This window comes from Pseudopodoces humilis, chromosome 16, assembly GCF_049639895.1.
Source record: "Pseudopodoces humilis isolate 2021_Gansu_Grassland_sample_001 chromosome 16, ASM4963989v1, whole genome shotgun sequence".
Lineage (NCBI taxonomy): Eukaryota > Metazoa > Chordata > Aves > Passeriformes > Paridae > Pseudopodoces > Pseudopodoces humilis.
Window position 1 is genome coordinate 2,404,563 of NC_142215.1, and position 19,822 is coordinate 2,424,384.

Consider the following 19,822-nt stretch of genomic DNA (forward strand, 5'->3'; position numbering starts at 1 on the left):
TCCCATATTGTAAGCAAAGCTGCTACTGAATAAAACATAGCACAGAGTGGGGAGGAGAAGGGATTTGCTTTGCTATCTTTTCCTCCTCCTTTCTGCATTAATTTTTCCTTTCTCCTCCCAGCTACTCCCAGCATCTCCCAGACTCCTGAAACCATCTCCCGCACCCGAGCCAGCACGGCCAGGTTTGTGTGCAAGGCAGAGGGAGAGCCAGCCCCCACCATCCACTGGCTGAAGAACGGGGAGCCCATCCTCTCCAACGGGCGCGTGAAGGTGCAGAGCAGCGGCAGCCTCGTCATCAACCAGATTGGCCTGGAGGATGCTGGCTACTACCAGTGTGTGGCTGAGAACAGCCTGGGCATGGCCTGTGCCACCGCCAAGCTCTCGGTGATCGTGCGGGAGGGTTTGCCCAGCGCTCCCAAGAAGGTCTCGGCCGTGTCCCTCTCCAGCACCACCGTCCTCGTGTCCTGGGAGCGGCCGGAGCACAACAGTGAGCAGATCATCGGCTTCTCCTTGCACTACCAGCGCGCTGTGGGTAGGTGTTACCACCCTGAGCAGCACAGCTGTGTCAAAGGTACAGGGCACAGCTTGACCTTCTTCCCCAGCTAATGATAAGTGTGAGGCAATTCCCTTTTCTTAGCAGGTAAAGGAATTTTCTCCTGGAATCAGTATCAGCCCGTGACAGTGCCTGTGGATTAGCCAGCATATTCTAACTTCTGACTGGCAGTAGTGTGTCCACATAGAAGAATTGTCTGGATTCTATGGGACCAGGCACTGATTGATTTGATTTTGTATGCAAAGAGTGTGATTATTAGCAGTGATATTAACCAGCTGCATTGTGTACAGGGGGAATCACTAAATTATCCACACCCAGAATCTGAAGTGAGGCACTGGCTTTCTTGGGGTCTAGCTTCCCAAACAATGCTCCTGCTGAACTGTTACCAGAGTGCTTCTGAAAATTAAATTGGTAACTGCAGCTGCTTCAGCACGGATTAAGAAGTTTGAGTCAAAATGGAGACATTAACATTGAGGCATTGGAGTTTCTGCCCAAAAAACTCATGTAAGAGATGAGGCTGTGCAGGTGCTGGGGAAATTGGAGAAGATATAGTGATTTTTAAAGTGGATTTAGTCTGTGGGCTTTGTGAATTAAGTAATTTTTCAGAGTGTCTTGGCAGTTCACTGACCTGCTGATCAGTGTTTCCTTGGCTCTAGGAACAGATAATGTGGAATACCAGTTTGCTGTCAATAACGACACAACTGAGCTGCAAGTCAAGGATCTGGAACCAAACACCAACTATGTCTTCTACGTGGTTGCATATTCCCAGCTGGGAGCCAGCCGGACGTCCTCTTCCATCATAGTCCAGACCCTGGAGGATGGTGCGTTGAATTAGATGGGTATTGGTTCCTAGGAAATGTTCTTGGCCTGGTTCATGGTGAGCACTGAATGTACTACAGAGAGTAGCAGCTCCTAGAAACCTAAACCTGCACTCTGGTCTCATCATCAGCTTGGGTGATGAAGCGTATGAAAATAACCTGGCTGATTGTGGGGCCCATGAGAATCCTTTGGGAATTGCTGTCAACTCCTAAGGGCTTTCACCTAACCCATGTGATACTGCTCTAAGCTTTACTCTGGGCCAGACTGGATTTCAACTCAGAAGAAACATCTATTGCATTTTGTAGGGGTGGAGCAGCCTTGAGGTCAGACCCCTTAAGAGCCAGTAGTTTGTGCTGATTTTACCATTTATCACACAGAATTTTGTGAGCAGTAAGGGCAGAGTGCCAGAAGCACAGCTGCCCAATGGGAGGCCATGCACAGCTTTCAACAAGCTGCAGGACAGAGGCAAGCAGAGATGGTTTTGGCAGACCTCATGTGCATTATGTGCTTTTAATGCTCGTGACAGGGTGACCTGCATGGTCCCATGTGTGTGTCTGAAGCCTGAAAGGCTGAGTTGAAAGCATGAAAGCTGCCTGCAGCCCAGAGCTGTGGTTCTCAAGGGAATGAGGATTCCCAGGCTGCAGTTTGGATCTGTGAGCCCTTTGCTTTTGTGTCTCCTTCGTGCTCCACAGTACAGCACAAGCTGAGAGCTGGTGTGTGCCACCCTGCTCAGTTTGCCCTGGACACAGGTCCCTGGGAGCAGTGTGGTTGGGGCCAGCAGGCTCTGGTCAGCTTGGAAGTGGAGCAGTCCAGCATCTCCCCTCCCCAGACACCCCTGAAGGGCTGTGGGGTGTTGGTTCCTCCAGGACAGATACCAAGTCACCAGTGGCTGTGGCAGACCTAAGGTAGTGGCCTCCAACCAGCTCAGAGAGCTGTTGATGTGTTGAGGTCTTGCCCTGGTCTTTGCTGACTTCTCTTGGTTGTTAACCCAGTTCCCAGTGCAGCCCCTCAGCTGTCCCTGTCGAGCATGACTCCTGGTGACATCCGTGTGACCTGGCTGCCTCCTCCTCCTGAGCTGAGTAACGGCAAGATAACCAAGTACAAGATCGACTACTGCACCCTCAAGGAAGGTGAGGAAAACTCTATTTGGGGTTTGTGTTGTCTGCTCTAGTGGTGTTAACAGGCTGTGATGTGAAAGGGAGGTGGTGCAAAGCTGAAAACAGGGATCCCTTTTACCCAACGGAGGAGAACCCTTTCATAGCCTGGCTCTGTCTGGTGGTTATGGCAGTGCTACTTCACACGACCTCGAGTTGCCTTTTCCTGTGATCATGGAGGCACTGTGTCCCCTAGAGAATGGCCTGACCCATGTTTGTGCTGTCCCAAGAATGTCTGCATGAGCAGCCCTTCACTGCCATCTGCACTGTGTTTTGGGGGAAGAACTTTATGCTGCTTGGGGAAGAGGGGTAAATGCTTTCAGTTTCCTTAAAATGGAGTCTAATCAAAGTGATCCTTGTGGGAAAGAACCCCAAACACCCTGGCCAGGTTGTGTTGCTCTATTGCCAGCTTTTATCCAATTTTGTTTATGTTGTCAGACAGGCTGAGCAGGGTTCAGCAGGGATAGTAACATTTACCTCTGCTGGATGGGGCTGTTCCAATTCTATGTGTGCTTGCTTTGCAAATCCTTCTGGGTATTTGGTCTTAAAACTGTCAAAGCTCTGCAGCTCCTCACTTCCCAGGGTCATGATTCTTCCTGAGAGAGGGATGGCGAGTGTGATGAGGTGCTGGACATGTTCCCATGTATTTGAACAGGATTAGTAGTCTGTGCTGTGACTCCTGGCTCTGGTTCTTTTGCCTTGAGCCTGCACATGGCTCAGTGGCATCATAAAACCTTGGAAACACTTGCAATCCAGGGATCACACTCAGCAATACGCTATTACGTAGCAGAGACAGTGCTCCTGGCTGAGTTAACACCAAGGGAAGCTGAAATCAAGACCTGTGTGTACTCTGAACAGGCCACATGAATCTTCAGCAAAACCAGTTAGCTGATACAGTGAAAATCCCAGACTATTCTCAGTTTAAAATTCCTGTTACCTCCCTTATGAACTTGGGTGGGCTGAAGAGGGAGCAGTAAAACCTCTGTCTGGTGTGGATGAGGGTGTGAATTTTGCGGAAAGCGGGGCTGCTGGACAGTTCTGGTTCACGTTAAGGTGAGGGTTTAAATACAGCAGTGAGAAGCACTGGAACATGCCATCAACTCCCATTAGCTGTGCTCATGTTCCACCATCACATCATCAGAGCAAGGTTTCTGACAGCTCCCTCTGGGCAAGCTCTGTGGTGCTAAAGGCAACCTGCAGTTTGGAATGTGATGAAGGGAGTTGTCAGTCAGAATATCAGCTCTGCCCAGCCTTACAGTTTCTTTCTGGTGGCATAAGACTGGTCTGGGCAAATCCAAGCCAGCCCAGGGTGTGCAGACCAAGATGGGGGAATGAGGTTTGTGGCTGCTCAGCTGTACTTCCCTTTGGCTGGGAAATCCCTGGTGGTGTTCAGTGGTGTCCCCTTGGTTCCAGCAGATCAGGTCACCTCCATCGAAGTGGGTGGAAATGAGACCCAGATCACCCTGTACTCGCTCCATCCCAACAAGGTGTACAAAGTTCGGATCGCAGCCAGCACCAGTGTGGGATATGGGGCCCCTTCCGAGTGGACCCAGCATCGGACTCCTGACAGAGACAACCAGACACATGGTAGGAGGCTGGGGAATGCCTGGGGTTTAGGACAGGGTGAGGGGAACTTAAGGCATTTTCAGAGATACTTGCTTTCCTATGGGAATTACAGCCATTGGTTTTGGGCAGACCGAAGTTCTCACCTTTACCTTGCTGCTCAGCAGCCCCTGTACATCTCACTGCTTGCCTGGGCAGTGAGGCTTTGCTCCCTCCGTGTGCAGCTGTTAAAGTTCTTAAAATACAGAAAACAAACAGAACTCCAGATCCCAATGTTATGACATTCAGAAGTGAATAAACAATTCTGCCAAACAGAGCCAAGCCCATGCCAGAATGCAGCAGTGGTTAAAGATGGTGATATCTCAGAATACACTGAGGAACTCCCACAGTGGTTTTGTGACATCGTTGTTTCTGTATCACCCAGCTGGGAAAGCCAGTGGTAGAGTGTGAATGTCCCACTGTCAGGGAGTGGAGACACCCCACTCAGATCAGCCTTTTCCTCACACTCTTCCCTCACTACTGAGGGACCAGGAGGATTCAGTAGACCAGGGAAATGGAGACATATGGCTCAATCTTTTTCTCTTGTCTTCTTCTTCTTCCAGTTCCATTTGCCCCAACAGAATTAAAAGTCCGAGCGAAGATGGAGTCTCTCCTGATAACGTGGCAGCCCCCAGCAAACCATGCCCAGATATCTGGCTACAAGCTCTACTACAGAGAGGTGGGCCCAGAGGAGTCCAGTGATGAGAGCCCTTTGGATGGTGCTGAAGATGAGAGCTGGGATGTAGGACCCATAAAACTAAAGAAGAAAGTGAAGCAGTACGAGCTGACTCGACTAGGTTAGCTGGCTGCATCTTCCTAGCGCTTGGTGTGGAAACCAGGGCCTGTCTCTTGCACTTTGTAGCATCCCAGGATGCTCCCAAGAAGCATCTCAGTTGTTTGCATGACTGGAGATACATAGGGCCAGGATATCTGAGGTGTTTTAAGATCATCCAAAATCCTTTCTGGAGTGGCGCTCTTGAGGCTTGTATTGAGTAGAGTTTAAAGCACAGAAATTTCTAATGCAAATTTAGCAGGGATTTTGACCAAGTTACCAGTATACTTAGTGTATGTTAATAAGTGGTTCTTAATTAATTAGTGTTTTTATTGAGTCACTATAAAGAGTGCTGTGATTGAAATCTCCAGTCAGGACAATGATATCTCCTCCCCTGATTCCTTCCCTTCTCTCTATATTAAAATGCAGAGATGGCATAATTCATAGCATACTAATTTTAGCCCAGTATTCTCCTCCATCTCCCACTAAGGGAAAAGGGATGGAAGAGTGAGTGTCCATGACTGGACAAGATCTCAGCAGCAGTGAGACCTGCCTGCCTGGCTCAATGTGCTTGGCATTTCCGACAAGGGGTTGCGTTCCTAACATCTGATTGTATTAATTAACTGATTTAGCCATTGATACAGGATGGAGAAGAGAGTAATGACATCCTTGAAAGAGGCTTTCTGCTTCCTAGAGTTCTTCCATCCCCCACTTCATGCTTCATCCTGTTACTGCCCAGTGAGTGGAGACTGTAAGGCACGTGTCTGTTATGTTGGTTCATCTTACACTTGGAGCATATATATTATGTACAGCATAAAGGTCAGGCTGCAGCACCTGGGAGGACTGTTTGTGCCACCTCTAAGTGGGGTTCCCAGCTCTGTCACAGCCATCTTGCCACTGAGAGTGTTAACAGTGATGAGTTTCTCTGAAAAATTTAGGTCTGTAATTATTGCACAGAGGAAACCACATGTGAACATCATCACGTGTTGCTCCAACCACTGGCAAATCAGTTGGTGCAGGGGCTGGGAGTGGGCTGAATTGGTTCCAAATGCTCTGGCACATTGATGCTGAGAAGGCTGCTTGTTCTTCTGTAATTACTTCCTTGAATTTGGGCATCCGTCAAGCCCTAATGGTTTCCGTATGATTTGGCGGCTGTGCCTTGGCTATCGCTGTGTCAGGAGCTCAGGCTCGGGTTTCTCCCAGCCCAGGATGTTCCCTCTGCTCCCCCTGTGCTGATGAATGATGTGCTCCTGCACGTGTACTGTAAAGGAAGGGTCAGGCTGTGCTGAGGAAGGGAGGGGGTCTGTACATGGAACAAGGAGGAGTGGTTGGGATTTAGAAGGGTTTAGTTTTAAGTGCAGAACTGCTCTGTGCAGTACTTAGGCCTGCAGCTTCTAGGCAGAGCAGGTAGTGGTCTCAGGAAGGGCTGGCAGCCCTAATGGTATCTGGGCTGATGGGGAATTAGCTGGGAGGGTTTCCCAGATCAGGGATGTCTGCCTGGAAAGCACAGCACTGGAAACCTCTCCTAAGATCCCTCTATAAAAACAAATACCCAACACTGTCTCTTGGGATTATCTTCAAGAGTCATTGAATCCAACAGCCTGGGTACCTCAGTGTTGACCGAAAATGAAAGCAAATTCTGTCCAAAATGTCTTTTTAACACTAACAAGCTTGGGGCATCGACCATCTCTCTAGGAAGCCTGTTCTGGTGTTTGAAGTGGTGTCAGGAAATCCCAGGTTGGGCATGGGCATACCAGGCTGAGCTCAGATGTGGTGTGTTCCATGTCAGTGCAGACAAGGTCCAGAGTGGTCACTACATGTCCCTTGGCTCCACAGCTCCGTAGTGTCACTGAAGCCAGTGCTCTGCCCCTTGCCTTGGTTTGAGCTGTGGCTTGAAACAGAAGACTTCTCCCATCTTGTGCTAATCTCTGGAGCAAGCCGTGTCTCCTTAGAATGGTGTCACTAATGGTACCTTGTGTCTTATCTGAGAGGTGTGTGCTGCAGTCCTGTGAGAGAGGTCAAGGGCACACAGGAAATCCAGCAATTTCATGAGTCCACAAAATCAGAAGGAAGCTTTCCTGAATCACCAGGAGGGGTTTTCCCTGAGAAATTTTTAGTGACTTCCATTGATGTTCTAGCACTTACTCTCTGTACTGAGGTGCCACTACCAGGGCCATAATTTGTATGAAAAATAAGTGGCAGGGATCTGATCCTACCTTCCACATTCCCATGAAGGAAGATTGTATTCCTCTAGAAGTAACTCTCTGGAAATCAGGGTGTTTTCCCACTTAAAGGAAAGTATGGCTTCTGGCACCTAGCCAGTATGAACACCTTGAAACGCTGAGTGAAGCAACATATTTAGCATATTGGATATATTATGCAGCCATCCAGATTAGTGATTTGAAATTATCTGGACTAGATTATTCTGTTTATATTTAATGTATTATGGAATGCAGTGAAATACATCTGTTTTCATGCTGCCTACCAGCTTCTTGACAGCTTGATAGAGTTTTATGTCTGCCTCTTCTAAGAGCTTGAACATCTGGGCCTTTGTATAAAATTTGAAGCAAATCCTCTGACTGAGAAATCCAAAATACCCCTATTTTCAGGATGTGAGGTGCTTGATCTTGCAGTCAAGCTCCCCTGGTGTCACATGTAACCAGCTGCTGTATTGATCCTGCCCAGGGATGGAGATTGAGGACTTGTCCTTTCCTTCACTCTGTTCTCTCTGTGAGCTGCCCCAGCTGCATTACACCTGTGAGCTGTTCCTCAAAATTTTGGATGGCACTGTCCACTGCTCATGTCCCAGTTAAGCCCAGCCCAAGGCTCAGGCAGGAGAGTGTGATGCTGACAAGAGATGGGCTGGGGGTTCTTTGTTCCACTGAGCCCATGGTTCCAGCCCTTTGGGGGTTGAGTTCCCTTTGGCCTTTTCCCACTTGTGTGGGTTTGAAACATTTTAATGTGGCTGGAGAGTGTGAAAATGCAGATCAGGCTGTCTTGAAGGCAGACAAAACTCTGCTTTTGAGATTCTTTGGGGAAGAAAAATGTGGCTGAAGTGTTTTTATATTCTGAGCGTGAGCGTGTGTTGTGGAGCAGAGAAAGCCTTTGGTAATTGGTACCATCAGCCTCTGGGAGTGTAATCAGGGCAGTAATAATAAAATTGGCATCAATAAAAAGGGTTTCATTCTGCTTACGTTGTCTGGCAAAGAGAGCAGTGATCTGTGAGGGCAGGGAATGAAGAGGCATGTCCCAAATTAACGAACTTCATCAATGTGCTGCAGCCAAGGCAACAAAAGGCAGAGTGGACTGCTCTGGCTGAGCTCCTGAAGGGGCTGGCTGCTGCAGGGAATGTCTTCTTTGAGAACTTTATATCTCCCAAGCTGTTTCTTTGATTAAACATCTCCATTAAAAATGAAGAAGCTGATGAAAGGCTGGAGGAAGGAGGGAAGTGGATTTTAGACCAAAGCACTGCTTGGAGACAGAGCGTCCTGTCCTGCAGCTCAGTTTGAGATTCCCCAATGTGTGAGGCTCTCTGATGAGAACATGCAATGAGGACCCTCAGGTTTTTGCTGTGGGTTTTCTGTGCATTGTTGCTTTTCTAATTGCAAATTGGGAAGCTCTACTGTGGAGGCAAAATGGACACCATGCAACAAAGGCTGCCAGTGACTTAACAGGGTGTTTGAGGATTTGCTGGAAGGAAGATTCTCACAGCAGTGAATAAATCAGAAAGGACTTTAGAAACAGGAGGTGCATTTTGGGGGAGGAGAGAATGTTCTCATTCCTCAGAAATAGTGCAGTGCAGTCACTTCCATGTGGAGAGAGGAGTCAGCATCTGTAGGTTTTTTAAGAAGTTTGTAAGGGAGGAAGATCTGGAGATCCTGAGTAGATGTGGAAAAGGCCAGGACACTGATCAACCCTTGAAGGTTGCTGGGGCAAGTCCATTTCCTGCTGATAATTTCTGTCAAAGTGAGGGGAGAAGCAAAGAGCAGCTGTGCTGGTAACATACACCAGCTGTGAGACAGTGTTTGTGTGTGGGAAGCCTGTAAGTGGAAGGGGGACTCCCTGCTGTAATTTAGGCATTAGGTGATATTTACTTAGGTATAAGGTAACAAAAATGTATTTATTATGTTCAAGCTACTTTCTTGGACGGTGAGAAAAGCTGGCACGATCAAAGAAAATGTGTCTGACTAGGGGGGATTGGTGACAAAAATAGCAAATATAAATAGCAAATAGCATATTAATATAAATATATTAATATAAATATATTAATATAAATATAATATAAATAAAAATAGCAAACTCAAGGCAAACCCTGATTGATTTTTCCAGCTCCTGGGAAACTGTATGAGGTGAAGCTGGTGGCATTCAATAAACACGAAGATGGGTACGCGGCAGTTTGGAAGGGCAAAACAGAAAAGGCACCTGCAGCAGCAGTAGGTGAGAAATGCCCTTCAGTTGTTGTGTCTCTTCTACTTGGCTTCAGAGGAAAGGTGGAGGGATTAGAGAGAATGAACTTCAAAAAGGACAATACCAAAATAGGGAAGGTCATGACATAAGGGAACTCCTTTTGACAGTCATTGCGAAACGCATTGAAAGGAGAGAAAGGAGCAAAATATTCCCCTTTTCATTGGGTTTGTTCTTCTCCTGGGTGTGAGTGGCATTACTGTCATGTACACCTCCACATCTCTTTTTGTGCTGCACTGTAGATCCCCCTGTGCAGAAGGGGCCTCCACTGCCTCCAGTCCAAGTCTATGCAGAGTCCAACAGCTCAACTTCCATCTGGCTCCGCTGGAAGAAACCTGACTTCACAACAGTCAAAATTGTCAACTACACCGTGCGCTTCAGCCCCTGGGGCCTGAAAAACGCCTCTCTTGTGACGTACTACACCAGGTAAAGAGGGTTCATCTGCCATGTGTTGTTCATGTCAGGAATGAACACGGGGCAGGAGGAAGTTGCATGGAATTTCCAGAATTCAGCAAAATCCTGGGTGTTTCATATGCTGGGAATACCTGCTGTGGTCACAGATAATGTTCAGAACTGCTGAGATGTGGCAGTGGGACTTGTCTTGACTTCAATACCAGGGAATCATGTACTGGTCTCTGCATCTTTTTTGCTGTGGTTGGACCTTACACACTTGTTAACAACATGGCTGGGTGCAGTTATGGGTTGTTCAGTCAGGATTTGTGAAATGGTCCTCATAAGTTTGGTCTATAAATTGCTAAAGTTTAAGCAGTTCTAACAATTTGGGGCTGTATTTTACATCTGAATACTAGTGCCCATATTTAGCCTCTAACCAGACTGTTTTCTGCTTTTCCCTGCAAGTGTATCAGAAATGGTCCTGGAGACTGGGAACTGTTTTTGTTCTGCCCTGGGAACTGAGTGTTCTTGCATTTACATGGCTGCAGGGGATGGGGCTTTAGGTGGAAAGAGAGTTAGGGTAATCTCTTAGAGTGCTCCTGGTAAGGCATCAATGTGGTCAGTGTGACGTGGGAGAACCCTCAGGTGTTCACAGCCTCGTGCTGTGTCCTCTCTTTCCAGCTCAGATGAAGACATTCTCATTAGTGGGCTGAAGCCCTATACCAGGTATGAGTTTGCTGTGCAGTCCAACGGTGTTGGCATCGACGGGCCCTTCAGCAGCGTGGTGGAGCGCTTCACCCTGCCCGACCGTGAGTGTTTATGGGACCCAAATCCTCATTTCTCCTGGCTTTCCTTGAGTCATCCCTCCTAATGTGACCCCTCAAAGCTCTGACAACCTTGAGTACATGCTGGGAGGCCCTCTGGGGGTGAATGCTCTGCTCCTCTTCCTGCTGCTCAGGCCAGGTCTTTATTTGTCTCTGCCAGGCCCTTCCACTCCTCCGTCTGACCTGCGGCTGCACCCTCTCAACCCCTACGCTGTCCAGGTGCACTGGTGCCCACCTGTGGAGCCCAATGGCATCATTGTGGAGTATCTCATCCTGTACAATGCCAACAACACACAGCCAGATGACATGTGGACCTTGCTGACACGAGAAGGTGAGCCTCCTCCAGGTACTGTAATACCCCACAGTCCTCCTGCCTCCTTCCCTGTCTCTGGAGCCCTGGTTGCTCCATCGTGCTGCCCTGATTTCTGCCTCACTTTGCACACAGACAAATGTTCAAGAGGTCATCCTGGCAGTTTTCTGGAAGCATCTGCTGGACCTGGTCATAGCAGAGAGTCCAGGGACATGGCTACTGAGAGACATGAAATCATACACGACTGGGGCTAAAATAGCCATTATCATCCAGGAAATACCCCACAGATACAGCCTGGCAGCCAGTAATTCCTAGAAAAATGTGTGCCAGAAACATCATGAGCAGTCTGTATTGTCAGATCTGTAAGCAGGAAATTCATTATTACTGAAGAGGTGTGTGGAATGCACAAAAATACCACAAAATCCCTCACTTCTGATGGTCCAGCAATTCCATAGCTGCTTTGCTATAGCCTCTGAATGCTCGTAAAACAGAACATTTTAAATCTCTTTTGTTTTGCCTTTGGTCAGGAAACATCTTCAGCACTGAAGTGCATGGCCTGGAAAGTGATACTAGATACTTCTTCAAGATGGGAGCAAAGACAGTGGTGGGATCCGGTCCCTATTCCAACGTTAAGGATGTGCACACCCTCCGGGAGAAGCTGTCTGGTATGAATTCCTCCTTACCTCAGGGCAGGAAGGGAATTGCATTGCTGGAGACTGATTTGTCAGCAGTGACATTTCTGTTTGCCAAGCAATTGCCTGGTGTTGCTGTGTAGGATGCAAGACAGGATTTTCTGCAGGATCACAGCAGAGCCCTCAGATGTGCAGCTCCAGAATCCATCCTCATCTCTTCCCCATCCTGGTTCCTCTGGAAGGGCACGTGCAACCTGCATCTTGCTGTAGCATGACATTAATGAACATGCATAGACACCTGTTTGCTCTAAATTGTCACTGGCAAGAAATTTTATTGTTTTATGTGTAAAGAATCAGAACCACAGTTGGGTTAGAAGGGTCTTTTAAACCTGTTTGGTTTAATACAGCTGGGCCTTCTCTGAACATGAAACATTCTGTACCCTCTTCCTGCTAGCAGCTGAAATGATGTGGTTGTTGTTCCTTCCCCTCCTAGATGTCCTGGATATCCACTCTGTGACAGGGATCATCGTGGGGGTGTGCCTGGGGCTGCTCTGCATTCTCTTCTGCATGTGTGCCAGCTTCCGCAACAGCAAGCACAGGTGGGTGGCACCTCAGGTAAAGGAGGCTGCTGTGGAAGGAGACAAAAACACTGTGAGCTGCATCCCCTGTTCAGTTGGGCTGCTTGGGATGTGGTGTAGGGGACAGTTAATGCACAGCTTGGATCTGTGGATCCATGGATAAAGAGTATATTTAATATAATCTTTTCACTGATTTATTTTTTCAGTAGTTTCTCTTCAATTTGCATTCTTAGACTAGTAGAGGCTTTTTTCAGAGAAAGTAAAAGTCCCAAGAAAATGAAAGAACCAATTTATTACCTGTGTCTGTTAGTGTGGGTAGTATTTTGCTTCTGAGGTTGGACAGCTCTAAGGATGTTTGGAAATGATTTGTTAACTTCCATCTGGGAAAACGATGAAAGACTTCCCAGTGAGTGACAGGCTGGTTTAAGGAGGATTGGATACAGCCCAAAGCCCTCTGCTATCCCAGGGGTCTGGATCCAGCCACAAACGTTTGGAAAGACCATGAGCAGAAAACAGCTGAGTTGTTCAGAAGAGCTGTGAGCTCACAGCAGGTCTTGGGGCTGGGAACAAACAGCTTCTGAAGTCTCGTCCTAGTGTGGCCACTAAACTTTCCTGTCCTGTAAAGCAGTGGCGACAGGGGTGACACAACTCCCCGTGGGCCAGGGTGGGTGAGCACCTGCTTATGCTGGGACCAGTGGTATCTCCTGCCCTTGGGGTTTGCTGGCAGAGGGGTAGCTTTGCATCCCTCAGCGGGATTTGTCTGAGCTTTGGCAATAACCAAAGTGGTGCAGAGATATATCTGCAGTGAAAGGTGTTACAGTGGGATGTGATGATAAAGAATATCCCCAGGAGTGGCGGGGCAGGGCTTGGGGCTAGTCACTTGCACAAGGACCAGCTGAGATGTCAACTCTTGCTTGTTTTCCCTCAGGGAGGCCCTGCCAGGCCTGGATTCCCAGGCTGCTGGCAACCACACGTACTACCACCGGAGCAGGCAAGGGGTGGCCTCTCCCAGTGCCACCCTGGACTCACATGAGCTTGAGTCCCTCATGTCCCCACTCCCGGAGGATGCACCTGTGCCCCTGGGGGACATCACAGAGCTGGCAGAAGTGCACAGCCTCATCCACACGAGCCTCCCTGAGGACATCTTCCATGAGAAGAGGAAGGTAAGGGCTCATGCACGTGGTGACTGGGCTCCCACCCCTGGCAAGAGCCTTTGTTTGGTGTGTGGCTGCTGGGAAGCCAGGGTGGGATCCTGTCCTGGCTCTGCAGTGCCAGAAGTCTTCGCTGCAGGCTGGTGTTAGGCAGTCACACATTTCCCTTCTCTCTAAAACTTGACTGGCTCAGCCTTGGCTGCTGGATCTAATTTGGGATCCCTGTGCATCTACCACTTTTCATCTCCTGGGACAGTGACCCCTCAATCTGAGAAGCTGCTGCCAAACTTGGTGCTGCAGAAAGCTGTGGTATTCGTGTTGCTGTGGCATGTGGATGGTGGGAGGAAGTGTGATGTCTAGAGCAGACACGTGGCCTTCCAGGATTCTCTTTTGCTTGGACTAAAAGGAGCTGTCTCCATAAATAGTGTGTTCACTGAAATACTCTTGAAGATAAACAAGAGGTGAAATTGTAGGGTTTTTGTGAAATCTTATTTTTTGAAGTAGTCTTTTCCTGCCCTACTTGGTTTGCCTGACACTGCATTGTCTTTCATTCCTCCCTGCCCATTTCCTCTTTCAAGCTTGCATGAAACATTTCATTCCATTAGGGAACCTTTAATTGGCCTAATTTAGTTAATCTGTTTATGTCTCTCTTTGTAGCCCTGGGAGAGCATGTAAAGTAATTAGGAAGTTCAGTAAAACAAATGCATTGTGAGTGTGTGAGATTTCACGTTTGCATCAACGATGCACTTGTGTGTCACTGGAGGGAAGGTGAGTTCAGGTACCTGGCTGACCATGAGCCCTGTCCATGCTAGAGGCAGTGCAGGTGTGATCTTTTGGAAACACAAAGTCTTCTGCTGGCTTTAGTAGCCCTATGAGCTGAAGGAGAGGCTGTTTGTTTGCAGCCAAGCCACATCTATGGATTTTGGTGGAATGTGGCTGCCTGTCTGGACCCAAGCCGAAGAGTGTGAGGAATTTCCTACAGCTCTCTCAGTTAAATAAGGAACAAATGTTTTTGTGATGGGGACTTACCCCTGAGAACAGGTCATGGTGGGGGGAAGTTTTCTTCTTTGTGAGGCCTTTCTGGGGGCAGCATATCCAGATTTCTCTTCCAGAGCAGCAGTCTTGCCTGCAAGGGCTTACACCAAGATTTGAGTATGTGCAGAGCAGGGCTGGGAGACGGCAGTGCCAAGGCCTGGCCACGTGGGGCTCAGCCTGAGAGTTTGTGACCCTCAGAGTGGGCAGTGCCCAGCAGCAGAATTACAGTCACAGACCAGAGCTTTGGGGGAGATGGACAGTTCTGGCTGTAGAGTTTCCATTATTGGATGGGGAACGGCTACTGAGAGATAAATTCACTGAGGATTGGTCTGGGTTTTTTTTGATGGATGTGGCTAGGGAAGCAAGGGTAACTGGGAAGCAGCCACCCAGAGAGCAGCGTTCTCACCCGTGCCGACCAGGAGGGTGACCTGGAGGTGAAGGAGATGGAGTGGTGGCCGGGAGCAACAGGCTGCTGTTGCTGGGAGCGGGCACTGGAGGGAGATGTGATCCCACGCAGGAGACCCTGCTCCCTGCACTGCCCCGTTCCTGCTGGAAGTGCCACCTGAGCACCACTGCTTCCTTTCTGTACTCCGACGTGTATAATCAAGTGTGAAAAGAATATGGCCAAGAAACACCTTTATGCTGCAGTGGCCAAGAATGATGGTGATGTTACCTGGCTGGGCAGTCAGAGAGTTTAGCAGGTCTCAGGAATGGTGCCCACAGCTGATGTAAACCAAGTCAGGAGCAGTTGTGAGTGTGTTCATCTCCCTGCCTGTACACAAAATGCCACTAGTCGAGGCTGTGGAGAGGCTGTGGGTGTCCTGTGTGCTGCAAATAGCTTTCCCCAGCATCCATTGAAGCTGGAAACCCCCAGGGACCCTGCCTGGAACAGAATGTTGTGGGAGCTTTGCACCCTGCAGTGACCAGCTGCCTTTGTTGCCTTCTCTTTTCTCTCTCATGCTGTGTGAAGTTGGGGCTGTGAAAATCCATGGCAAGGAATGGAAGAGAGCCACAGGAAAGAGCAAATCATTGTGGAAGGAAATTCCTGTCCAGCCTGGCAAAGGGAAGCTCCCCAGGGCGTTCTAGGTTGGATGCTATGACTTGCAGTCCTATTCACTGAAGAGAGGGAGTGAGAAATGCCTCAAGGATCCCTTTTGTTTAGCAGCATATCATGTCACCACAGAGCTGGGGATGTTGGCAGGGCAGACCCATGGCTGAGGTGGCTGGCACTGCAGGGCAGGTTTGTGTAGCTGTGACTTCCAGTTGCCTGTTTGTCCCTCTGCCCTCAGGTTACACTCCTGAAACCTGGTTTGTGTTGGCTGGTTGGCACTTTCATTGGCTGCTTTGTGCCTGCAGGCTGTTCCCGTGCTGACTCATTACTTACCATTCCATGGATTATTCTTTATTGTTTTTATTCTTGTGGCAGCCTGAGGTTCCAGTGGAGATTGGATGCTCCATGTTAGATAGACAGAAAGAAGGGACTGTCCCTATGCCATATGCAGTTAGAAATGAGTGAATGTCATTTTACAGGTGTGGGGACTGGAGAGCAGACTGAGGGCAGGAGGTCTTTAAAAATTCTGAGATTGGAACTGATTCCTGCAAAGAATTGTGGGCAAGGGTTGTGAGGTGTTCCCTTGGTCATTTTTAGGTCAAGACCATCAGCTCCTTCAAATTTAGGGCTGTGATTCTGTCTTGAATGTTACACAGCTGTTACACATCGTGCTGGAGGTACAGAGTGGTGCAAGTGGAAGGTGGGACAGTCCCAGAGGAACTTCCTGGACCCCTCCTGTCCCTGCCTGCAGGACAGCCAAGGCATCGGCACAGGACCCCTCTGGTTGCTCACAGGTCCATTAGGCAGGAGTACAATTGGCCATTCAGTGGTTCATTTTCCTTCCTTTGTGTGTTTCCAGTGGTCACACACAAGAATTTCTAAATACACTGACAAGTGGTTTTCCTCTCTTACTCTCTTCCCTTGCAAGCACCCCCTGGACTGATGCCCTCTATAGTCCTGTTGTAAATGACACAGTCGTGCACAGGCTGTGGTGATGCAGCTCTGTCTCCTCTGACAGATGGACTGAGGATGATAAAATGGCTCTGCTCCAGACATCTCTGTCACTGCTGCTTGTGGGCCAAGCAATTTAAAGGGTGGGGGAAAATGTTAAAAAGCATCTGCTTTCCATGGAAGACTTCAGTTCTTCATTGAATGAAGCCAAACCCAAGCATTTCGGTTTGGAAATGTTTGCTGTTGTTGTTCTTGTGAGCTGGAGCCTTCCTTGCTTGCTGCTCTTCTCCTTCCCTGTGGGCCTCCTTCCCACAGGACTGCATTTCCCACAAAGCATCCCTGTGACTCGGAGAGCAGAAGCTGTAACACATCAGGGAACTTGGATCTACCCGGGTTGTTTGTCATTTTCGTGTTGAAATTTTTCTGCGTGGAAAAGAAGTCCCAGTGATTTCTGAGAAGCTTCAGACGAGGGCTGTGCTCCTGGTGACAGCGAGCAGAGACTCCTTTATCTGCTGGGGAGAGGTCTGTGTTGTGTTGTATCCCAGCTGTGGGCAGGGATGTCACTGTGTTTGCGTGACACAGAGCTTTCCCACTCCCACCTGCTGCTGTTCAGCAACGAATCCTTTCTGCTGCACCACTCTCAAAAGCTGGGCACATCTGAAACATCCCCAACCTTGTTTTGCACAGGACTTCAAGATACTTTAAATAACCATCCTGAAAAAACAGGGAAGGTTTCAAGTTGAACTTTTGCTATGTGTTCATTTGCAGCTCATATATTTGCATGAAATCATGACTTGTCACTGAGAAGGTAACACGATCTAGGCACATTTTTACCAATTGGAGTTACTATAAAAAGGCTAAAATGAAAAGGCTTGTTTGCTTTGATAAGGATTTAGCTGTAATGGAAATGGCTTTTATTGGAAGATGTTTTTATTAGTTTTCATTCTTGTGTTTGCAGTGAACTGACAAAGAGATTTTTCCCTCTTTATATTAGTATTAGACTGACACTCCTTGCTCCTTGCCTTCATTACTGTGTTGTAAAAGAGACCAAGAGAATATTTCCTTCCTTCAGCCACCCACTAGCTCCCCTTGAGTAAAAAGAAATAGTATCATTTATTACACCAGAAAAATGCTGCTTAAAAAAGCAGTGAAGCTTTCAGGCACACAAGATTTCTTCAACTCTGTGATGAAAACCGTCCTAGAGTTAATTGCTGCTGCCCAACCTTAGAGACTAAGCCCCAAGAGGGATTTGTCTTTCACTTTTTTTTTCCCCTCTCAAACATAATGTGCTCGAACAACATGTGGGACACAGGCCATGTTGTGTGGCTGATGGTTTTTTCTGTTTGTTGAAAGTTGCAAACTGGTACAAAACAAGTTTGTTCTTCGTTGCAGCCAATTTCAGCCAGAGCTGAACAGGCTGTTCCCAGAGTCATCAAAACCTATGTAAACATGGCAGATTGACATTTCCGCTAACAGATGGTCCATGGGGGATTGCAGTAGAGCTGCCTGTTTCTTTCCATGTTTTTTGGTATTCACAAGATGCCTGCTAGAAGGTTTTCGAGTTTGCTCTGTGTGTGTGTCTGCATATGATGCTCAGATCTCTCTGATGGCAAATATGCATGCAGGCATCTCTAACAGGACACACATTTGGTGCATGTGTGCAGATTTGTGTAGGTTCAGTGCTGAAATTTCCAGGCACTATTTGCTCAGTAACGTATGTTCCTTGGAAGAGGCACAGAAGCCATCAGTCAGGGATGTAGCTGCAGAAAGCCTTTCAGATGGCAGCAGAAGCAAATTGAACACGCTCCTTGAGCACTCGCATGTGGAGATATTCCTTATTGTGAGCTCTCTGTGATCGCTTGGTTGATTTCTCGCTATTAAAGCGTAGTTTAATGATTGTCCACTTAGAAACAGAGCAATTAGGGAAGGCTTTTGGCTCAGAATATATTGTTGAGGATTGCAGAGAGAGAAATGGAAAAGACACTGCCTCAAGCATCTACATCTAAATTATCAAATGTTTGATAGCCACAGCGCTGAGCTCGGACATCACTGTTCTGCAGGGTGCTGGCATATCAATGAGGCCTTTCACTATTTGTTTGCGAAAAATTTTCTCCTGGGGCGGCAGCAAAGCTTCTGTGACTTGGGGGTGGTGCTGGGATGTAACGTGGCTCTTCCTCCCACAAGGTGTTGAGCCATTTGGGTGCCTGAGTGAGGGTGGGCAGAGGGCTTGGGAGCAGCTCTGGCCGCCCTTCAGTGCATATATGAGCGCTTCAGTGTCCTTCTGCCAGCCCTGGCAGCATGAGGTAGCATTTGCTTCTTGCTAAATAGCTGACTTAGGAATGCCTGGCTCATATAGAACATCTGGTCGTGTATTTCTACCTAATTTTCAGCCAGATGGACCGAGGCACAAGGAGGTCAAATGACTCACCCAAGGTCAGGCTGATGTCAGAAATCTCCTCGCTGTCTTGGCTGAACTCACGCTACGTTGGCGGTTGTTGGAATAGATTTGTCTAAGGAGCAGCCACATATGCAGAGAAGGAACCTGGGCTTCTCCTGCTGGCAGTGAGCAATAGAGGGTCAGTGGGCTTGAATGGATGTGCAGGGCGTTTTCACCCTACACAGCCATCATGCTCACGCCACCAGTATTTTGTGCGCACGTGTGCACTCGCTGTCATCAGGTCAGGATTTTCTCCTCTTCTTCTCTGCATCAGCCTGTCTTGTAGCCACACAACGTGCAGCATCTGTGGAACAAGGCCAGAGATAATGGGCCTGTGTGGTCCTTAAATCTGAGTTGTGTGTGTACATGTATAGGTATGTGAGTACTAGCAAGGCTCAGCTCAGGTAAATGCAGGACAGCCCAATAAAATCAAAACCTGGAAAGAAAATACTTTTCTGCCTGTGAACTAATAGTCTGAGCTGTTAAATAACTTCAGCTCTTAAAGACACATATTTCCCATACACAGAGGTGTGCATTCATCAGTTTATTGTAAGGGGAAGCTGAAAGAACCCAGAACAAATTGCGTTCAGCCCATATAATTTAATTAGATCTACAAACAAGGTAACACTGGTTGCCCAGGGGATTTAAAGCTGAGCAAAGAGTTGCTTGGTGGTCTGTTGTAAAAATAAATAAATAAATAAATAAAAATTCAGGTCCCAATTTTGTGCCTCTGTGTTGATGAGGAATGGCAGAATGTTTTCCCAAGTCCTAGCTTGGAGCAGGAACTCTTATCTGTACTGCAAAGTGAGCGGTTTAGCAGAATGTCCAGCTCTTACTGGAGCACACATGACACTGTCCATGGGTGAGCGTCCTTCTCTGTGCTCTGGAGCATCTCTTGTGCCAAAGCAAAGACTGTGGTCACTCAGCTCCAGATTTCCCTGTCCCTTCCCAGCTCTGTGGTATTTTTCAGAAGGCTAGTTCTGCTCTGGGCTGTTGCAGCTTTGCAGGGAGTTGATTCCAGTGGACCTCTAAATGATGTCTGTGCCGATTTACCTGCTGGCCTGACGATTTCAGAATCAGTGGAAAGCCCCTTATG

General features: G+C 48.0%; 1 protein-coding gene across 3 annotated transcripts in view; it reads left to right on the plus strand.

Moving 5' to 3' along the window:
* IGDCC4 (immunoglobulin superfamily DCC subclass member 4) overlaps positions 1-19,822 on the plus strand; it is an 86,886-nt gene that overhangs the window by 60,387 nt on the left and 6,677 nt on the right. For all 3 annotated transcript variants that reach the window (XM_014250992.2, XM_088063286.1, XM_088063287.1), the window contains 12 exons: positions 122-532; positions 1,210-1,374; positions 2,365-2,502; positions 3,943-4,113; positions 4,692-4,925; positions 9,230-9,337; positions 9,607-9,790; positions 10,439-10,566; positions 10,742-10,912; positions 11,419-11,556; positions 12,017-12,122; positions 13,030-13,264. In XM_014250992.2, the coding sequence (XP_014106467.2) occupies positions 122-532; positions 1,210-1,374; positions 2,365-2,502; positions 3,943-4,113; positions 4,692-4,925; positions 9,230-9,337; positions 9,607-9,790; positions 10,439-10,566; positions 10,742-10,912; positions 11,419-11,556; positions 12,017-12,122; positions 13,030-13,264 (2,189 nt within the window). The remainder of the gene's footprint in view (positions 1-121; positions 533-1,209; positions 1,375-2,364; positions 2,503-3,942; positions 4,114-4,691; positions 4,926-9,229; positions 9,338-9,606; positions 9,791-10,438; positions 10,567-10,741; positions 10,913-11,418; positions 11,557-12,016; positions 12,123-13,029; positions 13,265-19,822) is intronic.